Source organism: Passer montanus, unplaced genomic scaffold (genome assembly GCF_014805655.1).
Source record: "Passer montanus isolate IOZ18808 unplaced genomic scaffold, ASM1480565v1 scaffold33, whole genome shotgun sequence".
NCBI lineage: Eukaryota > Metazoa > Chordata > Aves > Passeriformes > Passeridae > Passer > Passer montanus.
In genome coordinates this window covers 8641711-8665461 of record NW_024368041.1, presented here as the reverse complement: position 1 = coordinate 8665461, position 23751 = coordinate 8641711, and the positions used below count along the sequence as shown (strand labels likewise).

The window sequence follows — 23751 nt, the reverse complement described above, 5'->3', positions numbered from 1 at the left end:
GCAGAGATCATGAAAAAGGTGCAATATGTGCTGTGAATGTTTTGGCAGACATGATGTATCAGTTACATCTCTGACACACATCCTATCAGAAATAAAATCATTGGATAAGTCATTAAATATTTTTCTAAGTTCTGGACTGTTGAAATTTCTTGCTATTTAATCAAGGCTTTATGAGGATCTATGTTTAAAAATGCCAAGTGCTTGATCACAAGCTAACATCTTTGGAAAACCTCAAGGAGCAGTGCATAGTATTGTGTAAAAATCTCATGTATTGTAGCTCACACACAGATAAGAATACCACTAGGCATGCCTCTCACTACTACACATTTTCATGATCTCCATGACCCCTTTTTATACTTTCTCTTCTTTTACTCCCTCAAGAGCATACTTGAATTCCAAAAAAAGTTTCACAATATCGGGCGCTTCAAAAGAAAGTGTTTCCTACTTTAGACTGGTAAATATACAAAACAGTCCTATTGAGAATAATTTGTAGAGTTTAATGCACATTCTGTTCAGGAAGTTTTGTGGTGTTAGTACCAATCTTAGCAAAACATTGATAACAAAAATTAAAGAAAAAGTTATATAAAGGACAGAAACTATTTTCAGTTCTAAATACATGTTCTTAAATGGGAAGGAAATTCAGTAAATGGGAACAAATACATGTTTATAAATAAAACCATATATTTGGGGTTCTACAAAGCAAAGTGCTTGGTTCTGCACTTGAGTCAGAACAACCCCCTGCAGTGCTCCAGGCAGGGGGCTGAGTGACTGAAAAGCTCCCATGGGAAAGGCCCTGGGGTGCAGGTTGACAGCAGCTGAACATGAGCCAGAGTGTGCCCAGGTGGGCAAGAAGGCCAATGGAACATGGCCTGTGACAGCAGAAGTGTGGCCAGCAGGGCTGGGGCAGTGATTGTCCCTCTGTGCTGGGCACTGGGGAGGTCACACCTCAAATCCTGTGCTCAGTTCTGGGCCCCTCACTGCAGGAAAGACATTGAGGGGCTGGAATGTGTCCAGACAACAACAGAGATGGGAAAGGGTCGGGAGCACAAGTGTGAGGAGCAGCTGAGGGAGCTGGGGCTGTTCAGCCTGGAGCAAAGGAGAATCAGGAGTGACCTTGTCACTCTCTGCAGCTGCCTGACAGGAGGCTGCAGCCAGGTGGGGGTCAGTCTCTTCTCCCAGGTAACGAGAGACAGGACAAGAGGAAACAGCCTCCAGTTGTGCCAGGGGAGGTTTAGATTGGATATTAGGAACAATTTCTTCAATGGAAGGGTTTTCAAGCACTGGAAAAGGCTGTCCAGGAAGTGTCCAGGGAATCACCATCCCTAGAGGTTTGTAAAAATGTGTAGATGTGGCACTCGGGGATGTGGTTTAGTGGTGGACTTGGCAGTGCTGGGCTAATGGTTGGACTGAATAGGAGATGAAATGTTATTCTTCTGAAAAAAAGACTGACAAAGAAGCAGTAATATATTTAGAGAATTATCCATAATAAAACTTATGCCAAAAATAAATATAATAGAAGGATATTGGTAAAATCTGAAATTAAAATTTTATAGAGCTAGTACATTTCTTAATAAAATAATCTAAATATCTTGTAAAATTGTAATGGTAGAGAACTAACAGAGAAATGTTGACGTGCAATCAGTTTTTTCGGAAAAAATGAAATTTACTCAACTGATACTTTTCTAAACAAAATTTATTTAACAACCACTCAAAGATGCTTTCATGGAAATATTTGCTACAGTAAAATGAAGTGTAACTGAAAATAAAACTTCAATGCTCTGGAGTAAACTTGGGTGAAGTTTGCTTCTTTGCACTCTATTTGAAACCAGCATTTCCTTCTCTCTTGCACGTCAGCATCTGGTGAGAGAGAGCACAGCTGGATTTGTGTTTTCTAACCAGGTAAATCAGGCAGTTTTATGAGGTGCTTTAGGTACTACAGAGCTTCAGGTGGCACAGCTCATCTTTTAGGGCAGAGATGGCTGATAGTCCAGCCAGGCTGGAGGGTGGCCAGACCTGGGGTCACTGTCATGCCAGGACAGAGCAGGTGGCAGGGGACACTTGTTCGTGCCACTGGCCGAGGTCACAGGAACGTATGGCTGCAGCTCTTGCAGTCACTTACACATATTGCAATTTCTACACAGAAATGTGTGCTTTTCATCACATCTAAAGGCCTGAGAAAAAGCCAGAAGGAAGAAATAGTGCTTTGCTTTCACTCTGTGCTCTTAGCCCACAAAGAGATAGAGATCTAACAGCCAGACTTAATTTTCTCCCTCCCTACCAGAATGTCACACCACACTGTCTCTTAGAGATAAATCACAGGCATTCCCTTGAATTTCTCTTTATTTAAATTGCATTAGCAGGGCCTTACCCTGTGCAACCTTCAGCAAATGGATGCATTTACTAGGTAATTTATATGAATTGTGTGTCTATACCATGTTACTAAGAGACACTAAAAATGTCTTCTTTTCCTGTTCTGGATTTTGGGATGCTGGTTATGGACACAGTGCTGCCACACAAAGGGATGCTGGAAAAAGGAGGCATGTAAAGACTATACTCCTGAGAAAGCTACTTGCTCAGAGGGATGTTCTGAGTGAGAACACAGCATTGTCCCCAAGAGTCAACGTTGGGGCTGAACAAAAGCCCCCTCCCAGGTCACCTGAGCATTGCTCAGCAGCTGAGGAAAGTTAAAATTACACAGTCCCAGGGTAATACACAGCATGAGGCAAAACCTGCTGAAAGTCTAATTATCCTCACAGGCAAACATCAAACGGCTGGAACTGATCCCAGCACACACATTTTCCTGGCTATACCTGGTTTTGTCAGCTGTTACAGAGAGGACTTTCATCCCAGCCTTCTTGATGTGCTATTGAGCAACTGGTAATTAAGTCAGTAAAAGTAAATCTTGTCAAAGAAAACGTGCTTCCATATTCCTCCAGCTGCAGCATTCAGTCACAAGTCTCAAAAATTTTCCTTTTTTCAGAGCAGTAAATTCCATATGGAATTAAATAATACTAGATACAGTGACACCCCACCACATAATGTTTTTTTTTTGTGAAAAGCAGAGTGAATGAAAACAAGGAAAAATTGTGCATGCATGTGCACAGATGTGTGGGCATCTTACAGACCAGCTACAGCTCTGTTAAATGTGGCTGCAGTTGTCTTGCAGCATCTAAGTTCTTGCTTAAGGCAGGATTGTTAGACAGACAGAGACACAATTCAACCACACACATAAAATGGTTGCTAAAGCACTTTTTGTTTCATAAATGGACTGTGCACCCACTTAAATTTCTTTTATTAATTGCTATGTTTTGAGTGGTTTCACATGTTAAAACGTTCGGTGGATTGTGATAAAATTACTGAATGGATGATCACTGGCTTTTAACCATGCTGCCTCTAAACTCACTGATTTCAGAGCAATTATTTCCAGGCTGCTGGAGTAAATGGTAGCAGAATTTTGCTGACTGTTTCAAGCAGTTATCTTCCCTTGGATACTGCTAAACATCACTCAGCAGCACTGAAATTGCCTTATGTCATTGCTCTGACCTGACCTCTCTCCCTTCCTCACCACTTAACCAGGATTCCAGGCAATTTTTCCTGTTGTAACTCACATTTTTTTCCTTTTGAGGTTCCACACTTAAGATACACTTCAGTTGTCACCTCTGCCCTCTTGACAATGTCCCTTGTTTGAACTGAAGGATGGCTAAAGCTTTACCAGAGGGACTCACCCTTGCCTACTTCTCCCCATGGTGGCATGGGTCTAATTGCAGTAAGCTGAGCTGTTCCTTTAAAAGGGAAAAAAAATCCTCCACAATTCAATTCTACTGCCAAAAGGAGCTTCCAATCCCCACCTGACCTGCCACAGAGCCTTTCCATGCGGGATTCAACAGGCACTTTGTGTGCTTATGATTGTGTTACCTCTGGTTAGTCCTTCAGGGATTAGGATAACTATTTTCACAGGATTTTAAGGAAATATTATCAAGCCTGTCTACTCAAAGTTTTTCACAAAGTGTTTATTAGGAACTGGCAATAACTTCCAGTGTTGTATAGGCTCTGAAGATAATAATTTTTTGCCATGAGAAATCAGGTAAGTTGACATTAACTATTCCAGATCTTGGTGGTTGTGCTTGTACTTGGAGGAAACCATTTCAGCTGTGCTATGAATGCTCAGTGGGAATGTAGCAAATTAAATGATTTTTTAATTAAATGTATATTTATTGCATTATATTGCATTCTCACACAAATCTGAACTAAAAAGTAATTGTATCAATGTAATGAAGTGTGCACTTGTAACATGGGCATATTTTCACATTAACTTGAAATATTTCCTTAGACGTGGTGGATGATGGTGTGCTTAAAATGAGACATGACCTTTAGATGTTGCAACTGAATGAAGGTAAGGAAATTCATACTCAAGGACTTTCCTCTTTTATTTCTTTGTTCTCTTGATTTCTGTTCCGCTCTGTTAAGCGTGAAGACATGAGGAAACTGCTTGATATTGGAGTGCAGTACGTTGGTACAGGAAAAATGAAAACAATTCAAACTTCATAGTTACCTGCCATATTAAAAGGAGTTCCACTGAAGCATAGCTAATAAACACATTGGTTTAAGATTCCTGTTAACCCAGAGTAACAGAGAGGGATTTAATAAGAGGTCTTCATGAATGTATAAAAGTAATTTGAACTGGATTAAAATCTCCAATTCAGCAGTTCAGGGAACTCTGGATCAACAGCTCTAAATAAAATAGATTCTACTAATATCATTCAGCTTAAAATAAACAGAGGAGGATTGTTATACCAGCAGAGGTGAAGGAGAATTTGTAACCAAAGGCTTGACCCTCAGGCTTTATCAGACAAATATTTGGAAGGAAAACCTTCTCTGAGTCAGTCTATGGGATTTGTCTGCCTGCTCAGGGCTGTGCCTTCAGTGCCTGTGAATTTCAGTATAGTCTGAAATGGAAATGGTGATTTGGTCTGGAGGACAATGAGGGTTTCATATTTGCAACCTGGACATGTATTTCAGTCATCGCAGTGGAGTCACTTCAAGAGAGATACAGTTGCAAAGTAATAAAGACTTGTCCCTGATAAATAAAAATTGGATATTAAATAACGAGCGTAACGCAAATGTGACGTGTACTGCAAAAGTTAATATTACTAATATTCACATTGCTGAGAGATAAGCTATTTCAGGCAACAGCTCTAGGAATAGTTGTCACACATGGTTTTGAAATTTAGTTGGATAGCATAAATTTCAGAGAGTTAATACTTGAAAAAGATTTTGGAAAGCAACTACAAGATAAAACTTGTAGTTTTTCTACAAGTTTTAAATTTAAATCAAGTCTCTACCAAATAAGGAGCAAGGGTAATCCATTTTTGACTGATATCTTTAGTATTAAGATTTATTTGCAATTTCTTTTTAAGCATTTTGTTCTCGTCAGGGAACACACCAGTGCTAAAAATGGCATTCAGGCAAAACAAGCACTCTCATGAATGGAGGATTTTCCATAGTTTTGTAGCAACAATACTCAATATTTCTCTGCTAGAAGCAGAAGAGGATTTGTCTTACTGTAATCCATCCTTCCAGGTTATGTTTGCCTGTTGTCCCTATTGTTAGATGTTTTGCTTGGCTGAGTCTGTAGTGTGATAATGCCTTCTCTAAATTCCTGCTGGAAATCAGCACTATGTGTACAGAAAACTGTGTGTGTTGATTAGCACAGAGGAGCAGCTCAGTGGGGAGGACAGCAGGGAACTGAGAATTCCGGTGAGCAAGAAAGCATTACCCAGTGTGTGGGGAATGCTTCCAAGCACAATTTGTCTTGCTCCATTCTGTTTGTATTTTTACAGCTTTTCTCTCTCTCCTAAAATAGATGATCCCCTCATGTGTCAATCCACTTGCCTCTTCTCTGTCTTTTAGGAATGTGGTCTCTCTAGACCCTGCTCTTACTTGCTACACCAAGTCCTCTGTCAAATGATTTTCCCCTGTCCTGCTGCCATGAACAGCTCTGGCTGTTTAAATAAATCAGAACTAAGTTAGATCTCTGATAGGAAATTATCTGCTACCTACCCTTTTACTTATGAACCTTTGTAAAACAGTTGTGCTTTCACAACGGTGTGTGAAATGCTCTCACCAAGGATTTCAGAGTTAGTGTGACTCACTGGTGACCCAGGAGAGCCCATATTCATTAAAGCAGGTCCTGGAAGTCAAATTTCCTCATGGTGGATGAACACTGGCCACTGATCTGTAGGGACAGATTGAAAATGGGGCAGGGCATGCCCTCTTCTCACACCTCCTAGCTCGGGGTCTTTCACCCACCATGCAGCCAAAATCCTAGTGAAGGGCAGAGGTGTGGGGCCATTCACCAGGCAGGGCTGCAGAGACCCTCCAGCTGACCAGCCTTGCACCTCAGGGACAGCTCAGTGGCAGCATTTCTGTTTGTGTTCCCTGCTGCTGTCCCTTGGGTTGGTGTGCACAGGGCAGCACTGGCTCTGCAGCCTGGTCACTCCTGTGTGCATGGAGCAGGTCAGAGGGGCTGTGGCCCATAACACTGAACCATCATCACAAAGCACAACTCATCCTAATGCAGGTTCTGCAGCGCTAAGGTGACACTTCTCACAGTACAATCAAAATTCATGAAGTTCTATTAAAAGCAGCAAATCACCCCACTTCTCACCTCAAACAAAGACACAGCCCAATAGTTCTCCTTTAATAGGGACTTCATTATCTAGATGCACCAGCCACCACAGACCCGTGCTCCAAACCACATGTAGTTACAAACCTCCCTTTACATGATCATCCAACTCTCCACCTCCCAAAAGCTGCTCTCCCCAACAGCCACCTCCCTGCTGCTTTGCAAAGCACCATTTCCTCATACTCAGCTCCACAGAGGAGCATCTCTCACTAACTCCTCTCTATTTCATTGAGCCAAACCAAAGATGACAAAAGATTTATCAGAAGCCAGAGATGTGGATTGGTTTTATACCTATCTCCATGCAGACTATACCTCCACTGCTTCCACCACATCAGCCTGTGAGCAGGCTTGAGCTAACTCACTGCTCTCCCCTAATTACAGAGTCCACAGAGTCATTAAAAAAAAAAACCAAAAAACAAAAAAAACACCAAAAAAGCCCAACCAAAACAACAAAAAAAAAACACCAAAAAACCCCCAAACAAACACAATCAAACAAAAAAAACCCAACAAAAACAACAAAAAAAAACTGTTACAAGTCCCAGGAAGCTTCATAACCAGAGAGTGGAAGCAGGGAGGATAGCCTTGCCAGGGAGTCAGGCCCTGGGATTTTAATGACAGCAACAATTTTCATGGTCTGTGGTCTAGCACTTTGCCAGATTCCAAATATTTTTGCAAGAAAAGCCAGGTTTAGGATTTTTGGTGCTAGACTTGTCCATGGGATACTGGACTCTGTCCATGCATAATTCTTCATAGAAAGGTGATGGAGTATGAAGTCTGGGAATGAGATTTGGCCAACACTTTCTGCCTCGGTTCTTTTCTTCTGCACATGCTGTGTAGAAACTGTGGATGAGTCCAGGCTTGGGTCTGAGTAAAAAAAATTGGGCAGATGGGCTGAATAGGTAGGATGAACTGCTTGAAAGCTCTCAGAGCTTTGCTTGAATTAGCAGAGCTGGCACTTACACACTTTTGACTCATCAGACCAGCAAAGACAGACATTTCCAACACAAAAATATTTTGTATTGTTCCACCATCCCAAGGAAGAGTCTCTTTAGAGCCACTAAATACAAATAAGCCATTTTTAAATTTGTTAATTCTCTGGTGATTTCAAGATGAAAATATTTTAAATGTGATGACGATAGTTTTCTAATCAAACAGTATTATCTTCAAGATAATGTTTTTCTGTATACTTGCAAGATTAGCTGCTCCAAGAGGATATTAAAAAATTTTGGACTTTTTTTTTTTTTACTGGTTTTCATATCATCCCTCATTTTCTGACAACTACAGAGTTATTTGACATGTTCTGATATTGCAAAAACAGGGGAAACATGAAATGAAACATTTTTTTTCCCCCTCCCTAACCATCTAATTAAATCTTTGAAACCTGGAAAGCAGCTCGTGGTCTGAAAGGCAGAACACTGTTAATCCTTGCCAAGCAGGTAGGCAAGGCAGGACAGGACACAACTTGGTAGTAGTAACTACAAAAATACAAAACCAGGAATGATAAGAAAAGCAAGATTTGTGTGGAAGAGAATTTCATTTGACATTTCTGGTCTGAAACTAAACATAAGCAAATTTTATCTTGTTTTAACGGAACGGCCTTAGGCACTTGATGTGTCAGGTACCTTTCAGGCACAGCTCATCCTGCCAGAGGAGAGGGTTGTGTTGACAATCTTAGCAATTCCCCAGAAAATCCAGTTAGGTAGGACTCAAAAATTAAGAGGCACGTGCTAAACTCACAGCACCCACAGGCACAGAGGAAATTCTGATTGTGGGATCTCTGCTCCTTTGTCATTTCCAACACCAATCTTTCTCTGCATCACAGAAATCAGATATGTGGTCAAACCATTCTGGGACAAGGGTTGGACAAAATTGCTCAATGCTAAAAATTTTAACTCTACCAAAAGAGCATTTCTCTCTCCTAGACCAGCCAAACCTGCTGGAAGTCAGCATCCATAATGCAGGGGCTCTGCTGGCATGGGGCAGCGAAGATGAGCCTGGGATTTCTGTGTCTCTTTCTGGTTTTCAGCACAGGTAAGGACAATGCTATGGGGCTCCCCAGGGAATAACCCAGTGCCTCTTCCCAGCTGCTCCCACAGCCCCATTCCCACATCTGTGGCAGGATTGGTTCTTTCACCCTGTGTAGGCAACACTGATGGGCTGGAGCTCCAGGGCTGGTGTCACTCAGCAGAGCAGACCTGTGATGCCTGTTCCTGGATCCCATGCCAAGAATCTGGAAACAGAAAGATTTATAAGGAAAGAGAGAGAAGGGTTATAGAAGAGCCCCTACCACCTAGATTGTCAATCCAGATTTAACTGTGACTAATTGAGGGTTGTTAATAGAGCTGGTTAAGACTATATCACAATTTATAAGCCTTGGATTATACACTGGGTATTTCTCCTTTATGAACATACATAAAGGGGAACTTGGATGGGCTGAGAAGCTGAAGCTTCATAGGAACATGGCAGATTTGCATTTCCTAGCACTGTCTCCTTTGGAGATCCTTTTGGATTACTCTTAAGAGGCTCTCAGCTCTCCTCTGGTGGGATAGGAAACCTAAATCTCCAATATCTTCAATTTGTCCTGCAATCCCTCATTTACTGCTGTGCACCTCAGCTGGTCACTTAGTGAATCCCAAAAACCCAGTCCAATCTCCTGAGCTCAGTTTCAGCCCATTCCTCCTGCAATACAGCTCTTGAGGACAATCCTCAATGGCATGATTGCTCTTAATAACAAACATGCACAGAGAAGGGAAGATTTGTTTGGATTTGGCCTTATTTTACTCTGTACCTTGCAGCAAATTCTGAATGTAAGCCTAGTGAATATCTCTACAAATATTTGCTATTGTATTTTTATTTTGATTATTGAGGGGAAAATTCAACAGGGAAAACTGTTTTTCAGCCTCTTTCTTCACTTTTCAGCTTCGTGCCTAAGAAAAGAAAATAAGAAAGAGAAGCAATTGGCAGTGCTGGCTACTGCAGGTAACAGGCAGCACATCAGGAGCCCCAGCATCAGGGTGTTTTTGGGAGGGGGAGCTGCTGTGCTGGGCATGGAGGTGGCAGCAGATGGGCCCTGCAGTAAGGCCACCCCACCCAATCCAGTCCTGACCAGGTTAACAACTGTACTTCCCAAAATCTACTCTTCTCTTTTTCCTTTCTCTCCTTCCCAGCTCTTCATTCTCTTTTGTTTTTCTTTTTCTCTCTTCTATGCTGTGGACTAGTGCTGCTTTCAGCCCTAGGGTGCAGCTTGGCTTCAAACTGGTTATAAATAGTACTGATGTCACTAGAAAATTGCATTTCTCCCCAAATTCAATTTTGTTGAAAGCTCATCTCAGCTTTCTGTGCTTCTTTTTCTATCCTGCTCTGTTCTTCCTCTCTCTGTCATACTCACAAACACCTTCCTCCCTCACACAGACACTGCACTGCTCTGCTTCTGCATGACTTTGTGGGAGGGAAGCAGAAAAAGTCTTTGAAAAAACTTGGGAAAAACAAATAAGCAGCAACAACAGAAATAAAACACGTTAAGATAAAAAGTGTGATTTGGCTACATCAAAATTGTTCAGTTGTAGCAAGCAGAATAGCCATCAATGTAGCTGAAAAAACAAAAATCTGTATTTTCATGTAGGTTTGGGGAAGGTGGAACATTTCCTAGGCACTTTCTCTGCCTTTTGTGACCTGTGTGGTGAGATCTGCTGCTCTGTTGGCAGCAAACACCCATCACCCAGCAGGAGAGGGCACCAGCATGCCAGGGCTGGCAGGGTCCTGCAGCTGCTCAAGGGCGTGGTCAAGCTGGCAAACCTGAATTTTGGCCCACCACTCTACTGTTGCTCTATCTTACTATTTTCTAGAATCATCTCTGTGGTCCTGGAATTTCATTTTCCCATCAGTGGTTTTTTTTGGTACACCCCAAAAAAGGGTGTACCAAAAACCAAAAGCTGCTCATTTTGGTTTTCCCATTCTGGCACATTTTCAGCACACACAAGCAGTGGATGCAGAGCTGTTTCCTTGTGCCTTCATGTACCCCTTTCCTTTCAGAGCTGCCTGCAAAGTCCCTGGACCTGGCTGGCATTAACCTGACAGAGCTGGTGAACGGGATGCTGAGCACTGCACTCAGAGGTAAGAGGACAGGGCTGGGCAGGTCACAGCTGCCACCCAGCAGTGCAGGAGAAAAGGCACTACAAGTGTTGGCAGGAGAAGCTGTAAACATGTGCTGTGGGCCTCCAGAATTGCTTCTAGGAGCATGTTACCTTCGTGCATTTATCATGCAGATGGCTGTTTACCCCAGAGAGCTTGGAAATTAGTGTGGGTTTATATTTAGACACAATATAATTACTTGTGGGATACCTTTCAAAAACACTTTCTAATCCAGTGTACATTTCTATTAAAAGGAAAACAAAATAAAAAGGAAGAAGCAACACAAATGATCCTTCCTTCAGGGGAATGAGAATGGACTGAGTATGAGGCAGCTGTATCATACTGGCACCTTGGGAATCCTTTAGACACTAAATGAGCAGAGTCAAAACATGCTGTTCTCACTATTTGTTCCCAGCACTAATAGCATGGACCTGTGTTTCTCCAGGTACCAAGAAACTCTTCTCTTTGCTGAGCATCACCTCTTACAGCTCATTTGCCTTCCACAAAGTGTCAGTCACCATTTACAACAGTGAGTGTTGGCTTTGCTCGGCTCTGGAGCAGTTTCTCTCCCTCAGCCTGTGCCACAACACACTGATTTTTTTTTTCTCTATCTTTCCCTCCAGTCTCTAATGCAAAAAATATTGACCCTGGCAAGTTCCCTATGCACTACTGCTACTGTTTGAATAATGTGACAAATGATTTGACAGGTGGGTACACAAAAGAGGTTGGCAATTGCATGTGCTTAAGGTGAGTTATTTCCTTTGGAGCTGAAGGCTGTAGTCTGAATTCTGCAGACTTCATCCTTACGATTGCCACCACCACACTGAGCCAACAGCCATAGCTCACGAGTGGCTGCTGTAACTCCACAGCCTCAGCCTCAGGTGGCTGCAGCCAGCCAGCCAGTCTGGGATGGAGCCATCAGTCAAGTGACTGTCATGGTTTGACAGCAAAAAGCTTCCCTTTCCTCCTTGGAATACAAATTGCAGCACAGGAGAGACATCCATCAATATATGGTACCTTACTTTAGTACCTTTTCTCTCCTGGGATAACCCAGAGGAGATGAACAAGGGCTTCTCTGCACCAACAGAGAAACTTCCAGTAACCTCAATGAGCTCAAGAGAAGTGAAAGGCAAGCACTAGCATCTTCATAGAACTGCTGAATGGACTACAAAATAATGTTAGGCAAACCCTTCACCTGCAATCCTCACTCATACCCCTGATTTCACAGAATTTAACATTTCAGGATACATCTGAGTGATTGGATTCTTTAGCTGGTAAATGTAGGGCATCATGAGTAGATCACCAGCTACAGACCAGACTCCACACCCTCTATGCCACACGTGGTGATCCTGCACAAGCCCCAGTGGCTTTTGTGGCTTTCTCTGGTCCCACACATCTCACAAGCCTTTATGGGTAATTACCCAGTTTGCCTTGGAGAAGAACAGAGAAACTTTAATCTTTGTGCTGCAATTCCAGAATATCTTGGGGGTCGGAGCATTCTCCAAAGCAGTAAAAATTCAGGGCTCAGGTCCAGCACTCCCTAAGTGAGAGCAATGACCTGTTGCTGCTAGGAGAAATCACTAAAACACCACCAGCTATTTCCTGGGCTACATCTGAGTCATCAGTATGCAGCTACAGGCCAGACTCCACACCCTCTATCTTGTGGTGATCCTGCACAAGCCCCAGTGGCTTTTGTGGCTTTCTCTGGTCCCACACATCTCACAAGCCTTTATGGGTAATTACCCAGTTTGCCTTGGAGAAGAACAGAGAAACTTTAATCTTTGTGCTGCAATTCCAGAATATCTTGGGGGTCGGAGCATTCTCCAAAGCAGTAAAAATTCAGGGCTCAGGTCCAGCACTCCCTAAGTGAGAGCAATGACCTGTTGCTGCTAGGAGAAATCACTAAAACACCACCAGCTATTTCCTGGGCTACATCTGAGTCATCAGTATATCTGAGGCAGAGCCCAGAGGAAAAAATCCAATGCCTATTGGAAGCTCCTACACAGCAGCCAGGCAATTACAGCAGGCAAAGCCAGCAGGCTTTAGGTCTCCTACATTTAAACAGACTAAGTAAAGCATTACTTTAAAATGTTCTCTTGAACAGGTGAATTCCATTTAAGTTTGCTTTTAGACACACAGATGCCATTTGGGATATCATCTTTAAAATATACTTCTGAAAGTATTCTTGTGGTTTTTCAGTCCACTCCAGCAAAATATTTTAACCTTTAAAATATTTTAAACTTTGACATATATGAACATATATCTAAATATCATCACATATAAAAGTGAATTTTTGACTACATGATAGGATATGTCTTTTCAATAATAAACTTTCTCTATTTGTTGTCCAGATTTTACAGCTCTACTTGTTGATATCATTGGAAACTCCACCAGTTATCTCACAGAAATTTTCAAATCCACTTCTATTCTCTCAGGTTTGCATTTCCTTTAAACATTTATCATTGTCTTATCTGTCTCATTTACTTCTGGCATGAAAACAACCATAAAAATGTGGATAAAAGCCTTACTCAATAGTATTTTTCTCGCAACACATGGAACAAGATACATATACAATGTGAATGTGTAATATAGAGATGTACATGTTTCTACATTATGTTGTTTGAATGTTTTATAATTAATTACTAAAACTTGGTGGGTTTGAGAATTATTATTACATAGTGATATTTTGAGCAATTCTGATTCACAGAGAATAAGTATGCGCTATTTTATCTGAAGATTTTTTTTCACACATAAAAAATACTTGTAACTTAGAATTTTAATTAGATAGAAACTTTTTCCCTGAAGATACTAACATTTTGCTTTGATGGTGTTTTGAGATTATTGTCAAAAATTAGATCAGAAGGAACATACTTGGTCAGCTGCCATAGCCACATGCCATTTTTTGTTTGTGTTTTCAACTGTTTAAGACAATTCTATGTAAGGAAAACTGGTAACAATGATCTCTTTTATGTTTTTTGCCTTTCAGTGCGTCAGAGCAATGACTCTGATTGTATCTACATCTGTGTGATGGCAGGGCAGACAGGTAAAAGTTAAAATCATTCCACCCAACAATATTGCCCTAGTTTTCCTCAGTGATGATTTATACTGGAAACAAGCCTTTCTTGATATTTGTAAGCATTTCTATTTGCAGGGAAAAATCTGTCTGATTTTTTGGAAATACTAGATAAGTCTCCTGTTATCAATTACACATTTTCCAGTAACACATCATCCAACCTCGGTAAGTACATCCTGGGGAATAAAAGGAAACAGCAACCAGAGTGAAAATCATGTCCAGATAGCTCTTGCAATGAGTACTCCATCCTCATTACCACTACTATAAATATTATTTTATTTCTTATTATTGATTATACATTTGCATACTATTATGTATTTGGTCATTGTTAGAATAATATTTTATATTGTTGAAAATTTGCTACAGTAATTATATCATAAATGTAAGTAAATTTTACAAATCTTTAAATTATTTGTTATAAGGCATTCTGGTGGAGGAACAACAAAACCTGCTGGAATGAGAGCTTTTAAAGAATTCAGTGTTGGGCTGGGGAGCGTCTCTGGTGCTCTTAAATCTAACTGGGTGCCTTCCATAGCTCTCAGCACAAATGACCTCCTACATTTACATGAGTTACATTCAGGGTGGAGGTGAATGCATTCAGTCATTGTCCTGTGTGGTTCCTCCACCCAAATCTGCTTTGCCAGTTCAAGCTGCACTTCAGGTGCTCACCTTTCACTGCTGCCCATCACTATCTCCCATTTTCAAGGACACATTAATGCAGGCAGACTGAAATCAGTGGCAAGTGGTGCTGAAAGCTGTGGAATGTTTCCCTCCTTTTAAAACCAACCAAAAAAAAAAAAAAAAGGCACTTGGCCAAAACCCTCTTTAATTAGAAACAACAGCTGCTTCTATGGTAGCAGAATGTGATTTCTTTCCTTTTTCTCACACAATATGCAGTGGACAGTGAGTGCTCTAACCTTGTCTTCTCATACTTCCAAGAGCTAGATTCGATTTTCTCAAGTTTTGTGAAGTTGCAGGAAGACCCAAACAAGACACTGGATTCATCAGCAGAATATGTGTGGACATTTAAACGTGAGCAAATATTGTCAGACCTAAATTTGTGTTCCCCTTGATTAATGTCTTGACAAGTGATGTTAACTCCAAATAAAAGGTAGCATAAAATTTCTCTGAATCAGCAGATGATGCCAGTAATGCATTGAAGAACTGTAGGATAGAGAAACTCCTGTGCAAAGATATTTTACCAGAAAAAGTAAATTTTCTAAAACAGCAGAGAAGAAGAGAAAAACTGATTGTTGCTTTCAAACAAAAAAAAAATATTTGAACTATTTCCTCTTATTTTCTATGGGTTTCTTTTTTCTGCATTATTCTCTATCTATTTCTTTATATGACATTCAGCTGTACTTGAGAATTTCATAAACTTTAGTACATTTAACTTTGCTACAGGGCTACAAGATATAAAAGTGCTGCTCTGCTTCATTTTGAAAGCCAAAAAACATGGCTTTGCTCCTGCTCACTTGTAGCAGAAATCAATAGAAATTCTGACCTTGACTTCATGCCTCCTTTTCATTGCAGCTGCATCTCTCTCCTACAAAACACCTGCATTTCCTGTAGGCAGTCTGCTGTCCTTTATAAATTTTTTTTTAATTTCCTAAACCACATGCCCACCTTTGTTATCTCTCATAGCCACAAGTGTCAGTTCTCAAACTGCAGAATCTGCCCTCCTGCTCACCTTCAAACAGACAAGACCTTTCTCTTTCTGCTGTAGTGAAGCAGCTCAGGAAATTAAGCACAAATTATGTCAAGGATAAACCAAAGCCCTGCAGGAACATTTCAGTTTCTTTGTTTATGAAACTCACACATTAAAATGTCCTCGGTTAAAATTTCAAACATTATTGGAGCTCTCTATTCCATATTTAAAACAAAATTGAAAAGTGCCAGTGTTTCCATATTTAAAATTGAAAAGTGCCTGTTTAAGTGCCAGAGAAGTAGTCAAGGGGTAGATGGGATTTTCTGGGTGTATTTTAGATGTTATTCTCCCCATTGTGTTGCAGTTGCTGGTGCCCTTTCTCTGTCTCTCTTACTTCTCCAGCTACCAGGATCCCCCTCGCCCAGAAAGGAGGGGGAATCCCCACCACGAAGTCCCCGCTGTGGCCAAAGACAATTGGAGCCAAAGGATCATGGTTTCCATCTCCCCACGTGGATGCTCCCAGGCCCCAAGGCATGGCCAGGCCCCCTCTGAGCCCTGGGGAGGGCTTGGCCCCATCACCAGCCCTGCAGCCCAGCCCCAGTGAGTATGGCCATGAGCCCTGGAGCCTGCCCCACCCCACTGCCGTGGGGTTTGGCCAAGTGTCTCTGGGTGGAGGCTGGAAAGCCCTTCAGGGACACCCACTCTGGGGTACCAGTGAGTTGAATACTTTATTGCAGAAATGTCAAAGTCAGCTATAGGTTCCATCCCGTAGTTTCTTAGCTTTATGGGAAGAAACCTCTGCCACGTGGATCTTCCCTCACATTTAGCTCCAAATTTGGTGAGCAGACCTGTGAAAAAGCAATATAGAAATGCTTCTTTTGCCTTCTTGATGCCTTTTTGAAGCCCTGCCCTTCCCTCGTCTAAATGCTATTCAAGTTCTAGTCAAGTACAGCTTTTGTCCTTCCTATTTCATCCTGGCATTTCCATATGCCACTGGCAGTACTGGGTGAGGGACTCGGGCTGTTGAGCTGTCTCATACATAGCAGTTCTTCTCAGTAGACATAAATAATGAATAAAAGGAAAGGTGTGTCTCTCTGTTCCCACAGCTGACATGTCCATGTTTTGGATGCAGACAGTGTCTCCACAAGAAGCCAGCAAACTCATGCAAACAGAGCCAGGTAAGACAGATCTGGGATAGCAACAAAGTGTGTCAGTTGGCACATTTATGAAATAGAAATTAATAGATGACTGATAATGTGTTTATACATCACTGTCTATATAAATGTTTATTAATGAACTGTGAGTTCAGGGTTTTTTTATTCCTCTCTGCTGCTCCATGAATCAACCTGCCTTTTTGTTTTAGGGTGTCAAAGCAATTCTATTCTTTTCCCTCCCCTCAGATTTGCCTTCCACAGTACTGTCTCTGCCACCCTCCTACCGACCTGGTGTGACACTGAAACTTTACTCAGCTACCAGTAAGTAAATGCACCTCATGCAGCAGAAACTGCAGTGTGTTTGCAAGTAATGCAAGATAGAAACATTCACATGCAGAAAAAACATACATGGTTAATTAGCTTGTGATAGTTTATGTATGTAAACCACCCCAAATGTTTGAGGGACTGCTTCCCATTTGCTTGGGAATTGTACACAGCTGCAAATTCAAAATATAGATTATATTGCGGTGATATAATTAACATAGGTACTCTGTGTGGCAATTTTAGCATTGATTAGTTATTGCAGAATTCATTCTTAAAAGTCATTCCAAAAGAAAATGTCATGCTTTAAATCTCATCATAAACAAAATGATGAAACCAGCTCATGCCACATGAAACCCCCAGAAGTGTCCTGAATTTACAATACTGCAAACTACTTCCTCAGCTAAAAAAGGATCACCATCAACTAGATTTTCATGAAAGCCTCAGTTCTCATCTGCTTGTGTTTCTGTGTGGTGGTTGTCTAGGAGAAGCAGGGATGCTGGGTCGTGCAAAGATGACATATCACCTGACCTCCAGGGGTCTTCAATATCCTTTAGGCTTGATGTTTTAGACAAAACCAGAAGAGTCTGAGGAACTAAAATGCTGGGCAAATGACTTTCATTTTCATGGTCATCTTTTTAACTCTTATAATGTTATTTATTTCTGAAATCAGATTTATTTTTCTCTCTTCATACTTCTGTTTAAAGAGCTCCAAATACCAGAGTCCTCCTCTGGTGTGCAACACCATAGACCCTGGAGAACCCAGGATGCTTTGAAAAGGTGGAAAACATGGATTTCAGTGAGATGGGTGAATTGGAGTCACCAAATGCCTCTCTGGGAGAAGCCATGGAGGCACAGGCTGTCCGCCTGATCCTAATAATCACAAATTTTGGGAAATAAATCCAGCAGTGTGATCCTTAAGTAAGAAAGGGCACTCACATTGTTCTGAGGGATGATTAGTGGAATCATTTCCACTAATTCATTTCTTAAATCACAGAAGTGGGTGCCAACTAATAAAGAATGTAAATGTGCATGTTAGAGCATGCAGGGAGGGATATTTTGAGTCTGAATCATTCACAGTAACCATAACATTGGTCTTCACTGACAGCAAAATTTAATCTCAGTGTCACAGGGATGTGATATTGAATTAATAAAAGAACTGTCTGTTTATTGCAAAAGGTGGTCACTTCACTACTCCTGACAATAATGTGGCAATTTGAAACACATGGGAGGAAATCTCTGCACAGGAGCTGTGGTTCTTGCCTTTTCTGGTCTCTTGACTAATTCAATTTCTTAAGAAAGATAATTTTTAGAAAGGAAAGTTCTGAAATTAATTCCTACTTTTACTTATCTTTGTGAACTTATGTACTGAACACAAAAAAATACATTTCACGGTAGAAATTTATTACAGAAGAAGTATAAAGCATTACTATGAATGGGTGAAAAATTAAATTTTAATTATATTATGTGAATATACTATGCAATCAAAAAATTAAATAGAAAATTAATTGAAAAAGAATTTAATCATCAAACAAATACAGTATTATGCAAATACAGTGTTAATTTAAAGTGATTGTCAAAAATGAAGACCAAATCAATTTCCTTAGCTTTTAGCATTATTGTTTGACTTCTCCTTCCCACATAGATGACTTCAAATTGAAATTGCCAATGTTCAATTTGCAGTTAGATAAAACTGAATTTCTGCTGGTAAAACACATAGCTTGAGTAAAGCATTTAATACCTGTTTGGCAGATTAGGAGGACCCACTTCTGCAGAGGTTGAAATTCATAGGAAGGTGGCCTTCAGCGAGTTTTAATTATTCATCAACTTCATTATTTCTCATCATTTTTAACATTACTTTTCAGGGACAACTTATATTAAAACCTCATTGCCCCATGCTCTGATATTTGGTTATTAACATGAGGTGTGTTTACTTAAGCAAGGAATAATTAATTCTTAATTTACTCCATGTAGGAGAATATCAAGGTGCATCAAGTGCTGTTAAGTGTACAAAGACTAATGACATTTATGTGAAATTGCTGGGATGAAGAGAAATGGGTTTCCCTCTTGCCCATCTCTGCCTAGTTTCACCTGATATCTGTGTAGTGCCTTTGACACAGCTGGTTTTCAGAGCAGCCTGTGAGTTTGGGAGCTGCCAGTGTCTGTGCCCTACTCCTCACACACTCCTGCTATCTTGGTCAAGCACTGCCAGCAGAGAAATAGTTTCATAGCAATAAAACCAGTTTCTCTTTCAGGTTGGTAGAGCCTTGATTTTCCTCCTGCCCAAGAATGCCATTTTATATTAAATTTCTTGTCAGCACTAGATGACTCAAGCTTATTTCAACAGAACTTCATTAGTCCAAATTTAACCTTCATAACCTCTGCTATCACATAACATAGCATTGCCCAGAGCTATAAAGTGTGTGAGACATGTGAACCTGGAAATGCAATTACACTGTCTAAGGGGATTATACTCAGCAGGTAAGGTAGTTTATCCACTCATGGCCAAAGCCTGCTGCTACTTACACAAAAATGGAAAAAATAGTTGACAATCACACCATGGCTGCCCTCACTTTTCTTTCTTTTCCTTCCTTCCTTCCTTCCTTCCTTCCTTCCTTCCTTCCTTCCTTCCTTCCTTCCTTCCTTCCTTCCTTCCTTCCTTCCTTCCTTCCATTTTCAGGGATATCCCGTATTTGTTGGAGTAGGGAAGACATTGCTTTGGAGATCAGACAAGGCAGAGCAAGAAATGTAGAGGCACAAGGCTTTGGGCTAGTTCAGGGTTGTGTTTTGTCCCCAGGGTGCCCCCAGGCCATGCTCAGAGAGCCCCGTGTGACCTCACCTCCTGTCACCCTCGTGGTGCAGAAGATCAACCCCTGTGTGATGGAGCTCTGTAGGTTCTTTCAGCTGTGCCTCTGTGTTGGTCAGAGAAGATATTCCAGAAAGGAAGCCATGAGGTAAAACCTGGCACTATTTTTAATTTCTCTGTCCGCTTAAAATACTCCTTCAGGCTTTTTGTTCCCAAATGACAATTTTCATTCACCAAAGATTGTTTTGGAGGGTCTGTGGCCACTAGCTGAGACCCAAATGTATCCCAGTGAACTGGTCATACCTGGTCTGGCTTCAGTATTCCAGCTAAGTGAAAAGAGCCCAGCTGCACCTTTCTGCTTAAAATACTCCTTCGGGCTTTTTGTTCCCAAATGACAATTTTCAATCACCAAAGATTGTTTTGGAGGGTCTAGCTGAGACCCAAATGTGTCCCAGTGCACTGATCAGTACCTGATCTGGCTTCAGTATTCCAGCTAAGTGAAAAGAGCCCAGCTGCACCTTTCCAAACATCTAATGATATCACTGAAGTTGGAATCTAGCTTTTTATTTCCATATTTAGTAATAGCAGCATGATAAACTGTGGTTATCATGGAATCATAGATTGGTTTGAGTTGGAAGGGATCTAAAGACCATTTATTCCAACTCTGCTGCCATGGGCAGGGACACTTTCCACTGGACCAGGTTGCTCCAAGCCCAATCCAACCTGGCTTTGAACACTTCCAGGGATGGGGCATCCACAGCTTCTCTGGGCAACCTGTGCCAGTGTCTCACCACCCTCACAGTAAAGAATTTCTGCCTAATATTTAACCTGAACCTGCCCTCTTTCAGCCTGAAGCCATTCCTCTTCTTTTTCCTCCTCCATGCCCTTGTCCAAAGTCCCTCTCCATGAAAGATAACAAGCCTCTTATCTTTAACTGCATCTCCTATCTGTAGCTCCATCTTCAGGTACTGTGTTGAATACTATTCCTGGTTTGTGAAAAATGCAAGTTATGTCTGCGAAAGAGTCAAAAGAGTTGCTTACTCCCACAGTAAGTACATTTTCACTTTATGTCTTTATATCTCTACATACCTTGTTATGAAGATATAACAATGATTTTTGCATATCCACAGAATATTTGTTGTCTTTCATCAGATAGCTATTTTATCTAATAATAATTTTAAAGGATTAAATAAATTATTTTACCTTCATTCATGCTTAATATTTTCTTGTAAAACCTCTTCTAACTAATATTTTCTTGTGTTCTTCCAGCATTAAAGCAAAAATGCCTTAAAAACATCTGTACATCAGTTTAGAGCACTGAGAAATTTTACTGCAAGTTGGAAGACTGGTGGCAGTTTTAGTTTTCTTTTTGATTTCTCAGTGTAAAAATCAGAAAGCAACATGTTATTTGTAAATATTTGAAATCAGACAAGCTATTAACCTGATGTTAACCTAGATATGTCTCCTCCTCTAAGTCATTGTAAAAATAATGTCTAAAAACCAGAGATATTTTATACAAGTGATGTAACTGCAATAAAAACATTGAAAGTCTTTTAAAAATCTTATTTTATAAAAGATATTTATATGTCTGGTTAGCGAATGCAAATAGTTTCTATTTATTTTATTGACATTTGAGATATAGTAGTCAAAATTAACAAATGCAAAGTAATTTAAAAGCAACTTGAAATACTGAAGACAAGAAGGACTCTCTAGTGTTAAACACATGCAGATTATCTTCCAAATCAAAAATTTCCATTACTTCAGCAATTCCAGTTGTGCAGTGTCAACCCAGGAAGTGACAGGATCTTTTGTACTTTGAGATGTATTTGTGTGAGCTCACCAGGACTCATAGAAACATGGAATTGTAGAATAGGTTGGAAGGGGCCTTAAATATTATTATCTGCTTCCAACTTCACCAGATCAGGTTGCTTAGGGCCTCTTCCAACCCAGCTTTCATTTCCTTGATATGCAAGTCTAGTGAACTAAAAACCAGTTCTAAAAAAAAAGAAAAGATAACCAAATCAATTGCATGTTCCATATTTTTCTATGCTGCAGCAACATTGTGCTACATCTACCCAGAGTACATCTTCGAGCCATTAACACTGTTTTTAAATAAGAAAAAATTGCACTATATCTGCTGCACGTTGATGTTTCACTGAAGAAAGTAGTTCAAAGGCAAAGCCAAGGAGGAAAGTGGCAATATGAGCAATGCTGACCCCAGGGAGAGGGGGGATGCAGCAGCTCTCTTCCAAAATACATTTCACTGATGAGCTCAATAGCAACGTGAGAGAACTTCGGTCTTGTCAAAGAGCAGGATAGATTGGAGTGGCACCAATTTCAGCAGATATTGAAAGTTAGCTCAATGGAATAAATAGGAATGTCCATACAGTGAGCGTGTGCTGGGAATAACACATGCTGCTACCCAGAAGGACCTCAACAGGCTGAAGGAAGGGGCCAACAAGAACTTCACAAAGTTCAAAAAGTGCCATAACATGGCCACGGTACTGCCATGCCGTGGGAGATCTCACCTTGTTGGAGCAGCTCTCAGTCTGTGCCCATTGCCTCTTGTCAGGTCACTGGGCACCCCTGGACAGAGGCTGGCTCTGTCCCCTTTGCACCCTCCCCTCGGGTGTTCAGTGGATTGAGAGACCCCCAAGGGATCCCCACAAGGCCCTTCTAGTGAAGAGTCACAGCTCTCTTGTCCCCTCCTCATGAGAATTGTTCTAGTCCCTTCATCATCTCTGTGCCACTTCTCTGAACTGTCCCAAGCTTTTCCATGTCTGTCCTATAGTGGGAAGCCCAGAACTGGACACAGCCCTGCAGGTGTGGCCTCACCAGTGCAGAGCAGAGGGGCAGGAGCCCCTCCTTCAACCTGCAGGCAGCATTTTGCCCAGTGCAGGACATCCTGAGCCTTCTCTGCTGCAAGGGCACACCTCTGACTCCTGTTCAACCCTGTGTCCAGCAGGACCAAGGTCCTTTTTTAGTGAGCTCCTTCCCAAATGGGTGGCCAACAGCACATACTGGTGTATGAGGCTGCACCTCTCCAGGTGCAGGACTTGGCACTTTTGTTGAGCTTCATGGAGCTCCTGTTGAGGCCCTTCTGGATGGTAGCATGACCCTTTGAAATGCCAGTCACTCATCCCATTCAGTGTCACCTGCCAGCCTGCCAAGGGTCCATTCTGCCCCCTCATCCAGGTCATTCATGGAGATGCTAAACAGGGCTGGATCCAGCACTGGCTGCTGGAATGCACCACCAGACACTGGCTTCCAAACAGACTTTGTGCCACTGGCCACCGCCCTTAGGGCCCCACCAGCCCATTGTCAACCACCTCCCCAGGCACATCCAACTCAGATATCAGCATGAAGATCTTACAGGAGACTGTGAAGGCCTTCCTGAAAACCTTGTAGGTCTCAAAGGGCCTTTTGCTCGTGTAAGTATTTTTTACAATTTCCAATTGTCAGACTTGTCACTTCATGCTGCACTTCAGTGGACAGTTTGTTGATGGACTCTTTGAAGGGTAGCTGTGTCTGTCCCTGGCAGAAAGCACACCTTCCTGATGAAAAGCAGCTGGCTCAAAGCTCACTGAACCAACCTCCTCCTGCATTTCACTCAGCCTTGGATCAGAGCCACCATAGATAGATTAAAGAAGAATTCCCAACCCTGAGGAATGCCAGTGCTTAAAGCTGAGTAAACTCTCACTCATCTTTCATCACCAAACACTACCTCTTGCTAAGCCATTAAAGCCACATTCACATGCCCAAGAGATTTTGTGAGTGATTAATAACAATGGGATGACTGTTATTTAATTACAGCCAGGAGTATTAGGGAAAGTTATGATATGGTGGAGGCACCTGCAGAACAGACTTCTCGGTATAGATCCTTTACATGGCTGGAGCCATATTACCAAATACACTGTGGGCATAATGACTCCA

The 23751-nt window shown here is 41.4% G+C and overlaps 1 protein-coding gene across 1 annotated transcript; it reads left to right on the top strand.

Moving 5' to 3' along the window:
• The first annotated feature begins 4072 nt into the window (after positions 1 to 4072).
• HHLA1 (HERV-H LTR-associating 1) lies at positions 4073 to 21179 on the top strand. The gene is made up of 16 exons (XM_039715411.1): positions 4073 to 4084; positions 8608 to 8716; positions 9605 to 9664; positions 10718 to 10798; positions 11262 to 11345; positions 11440 to 11523; positions 13168 to 13251; positions 13803 to 13859; positions 13968 to 14054; positions 14835 to 14921; positions 15940 to 16137; positions 16644 to 16715; positions 16938 to 17012; positions 19810 to 19966; positions 20784 to 20866; positions 21088 to 21179. Exons 1-16 carry the CDS (start codon positions 4073 to 4075, stop codon positions 21129 to 21131), a joined length of 1374 nt encoding a protein of 457 aa, XP_039571345.1. The 3' UTR covers positions 21132 to 21179.
• Positions 21180 to 23751: the final 2572 nt, after the last annotated feature.

Bases quoted from the DNA above. Each gene is read 5' to 3' on its own strand.
- HHLA1 (XM_039715411.1), top strand. The intron at 8,717-9,604 runs GTAAGGACAATG...TTCACTTTTCAG, and splicing joins CTTTCTGGTTTTCAGCACAG to CTTCGTGCCTAAGAAAAGAA. The intron at 16,716-16,937 runs GTAAGACAGATC...CCCTCCCCTCAG, and splicing joins ACTCATGCAAACAGAGCCAG to ATTTGCCTTCCACAGTACTG.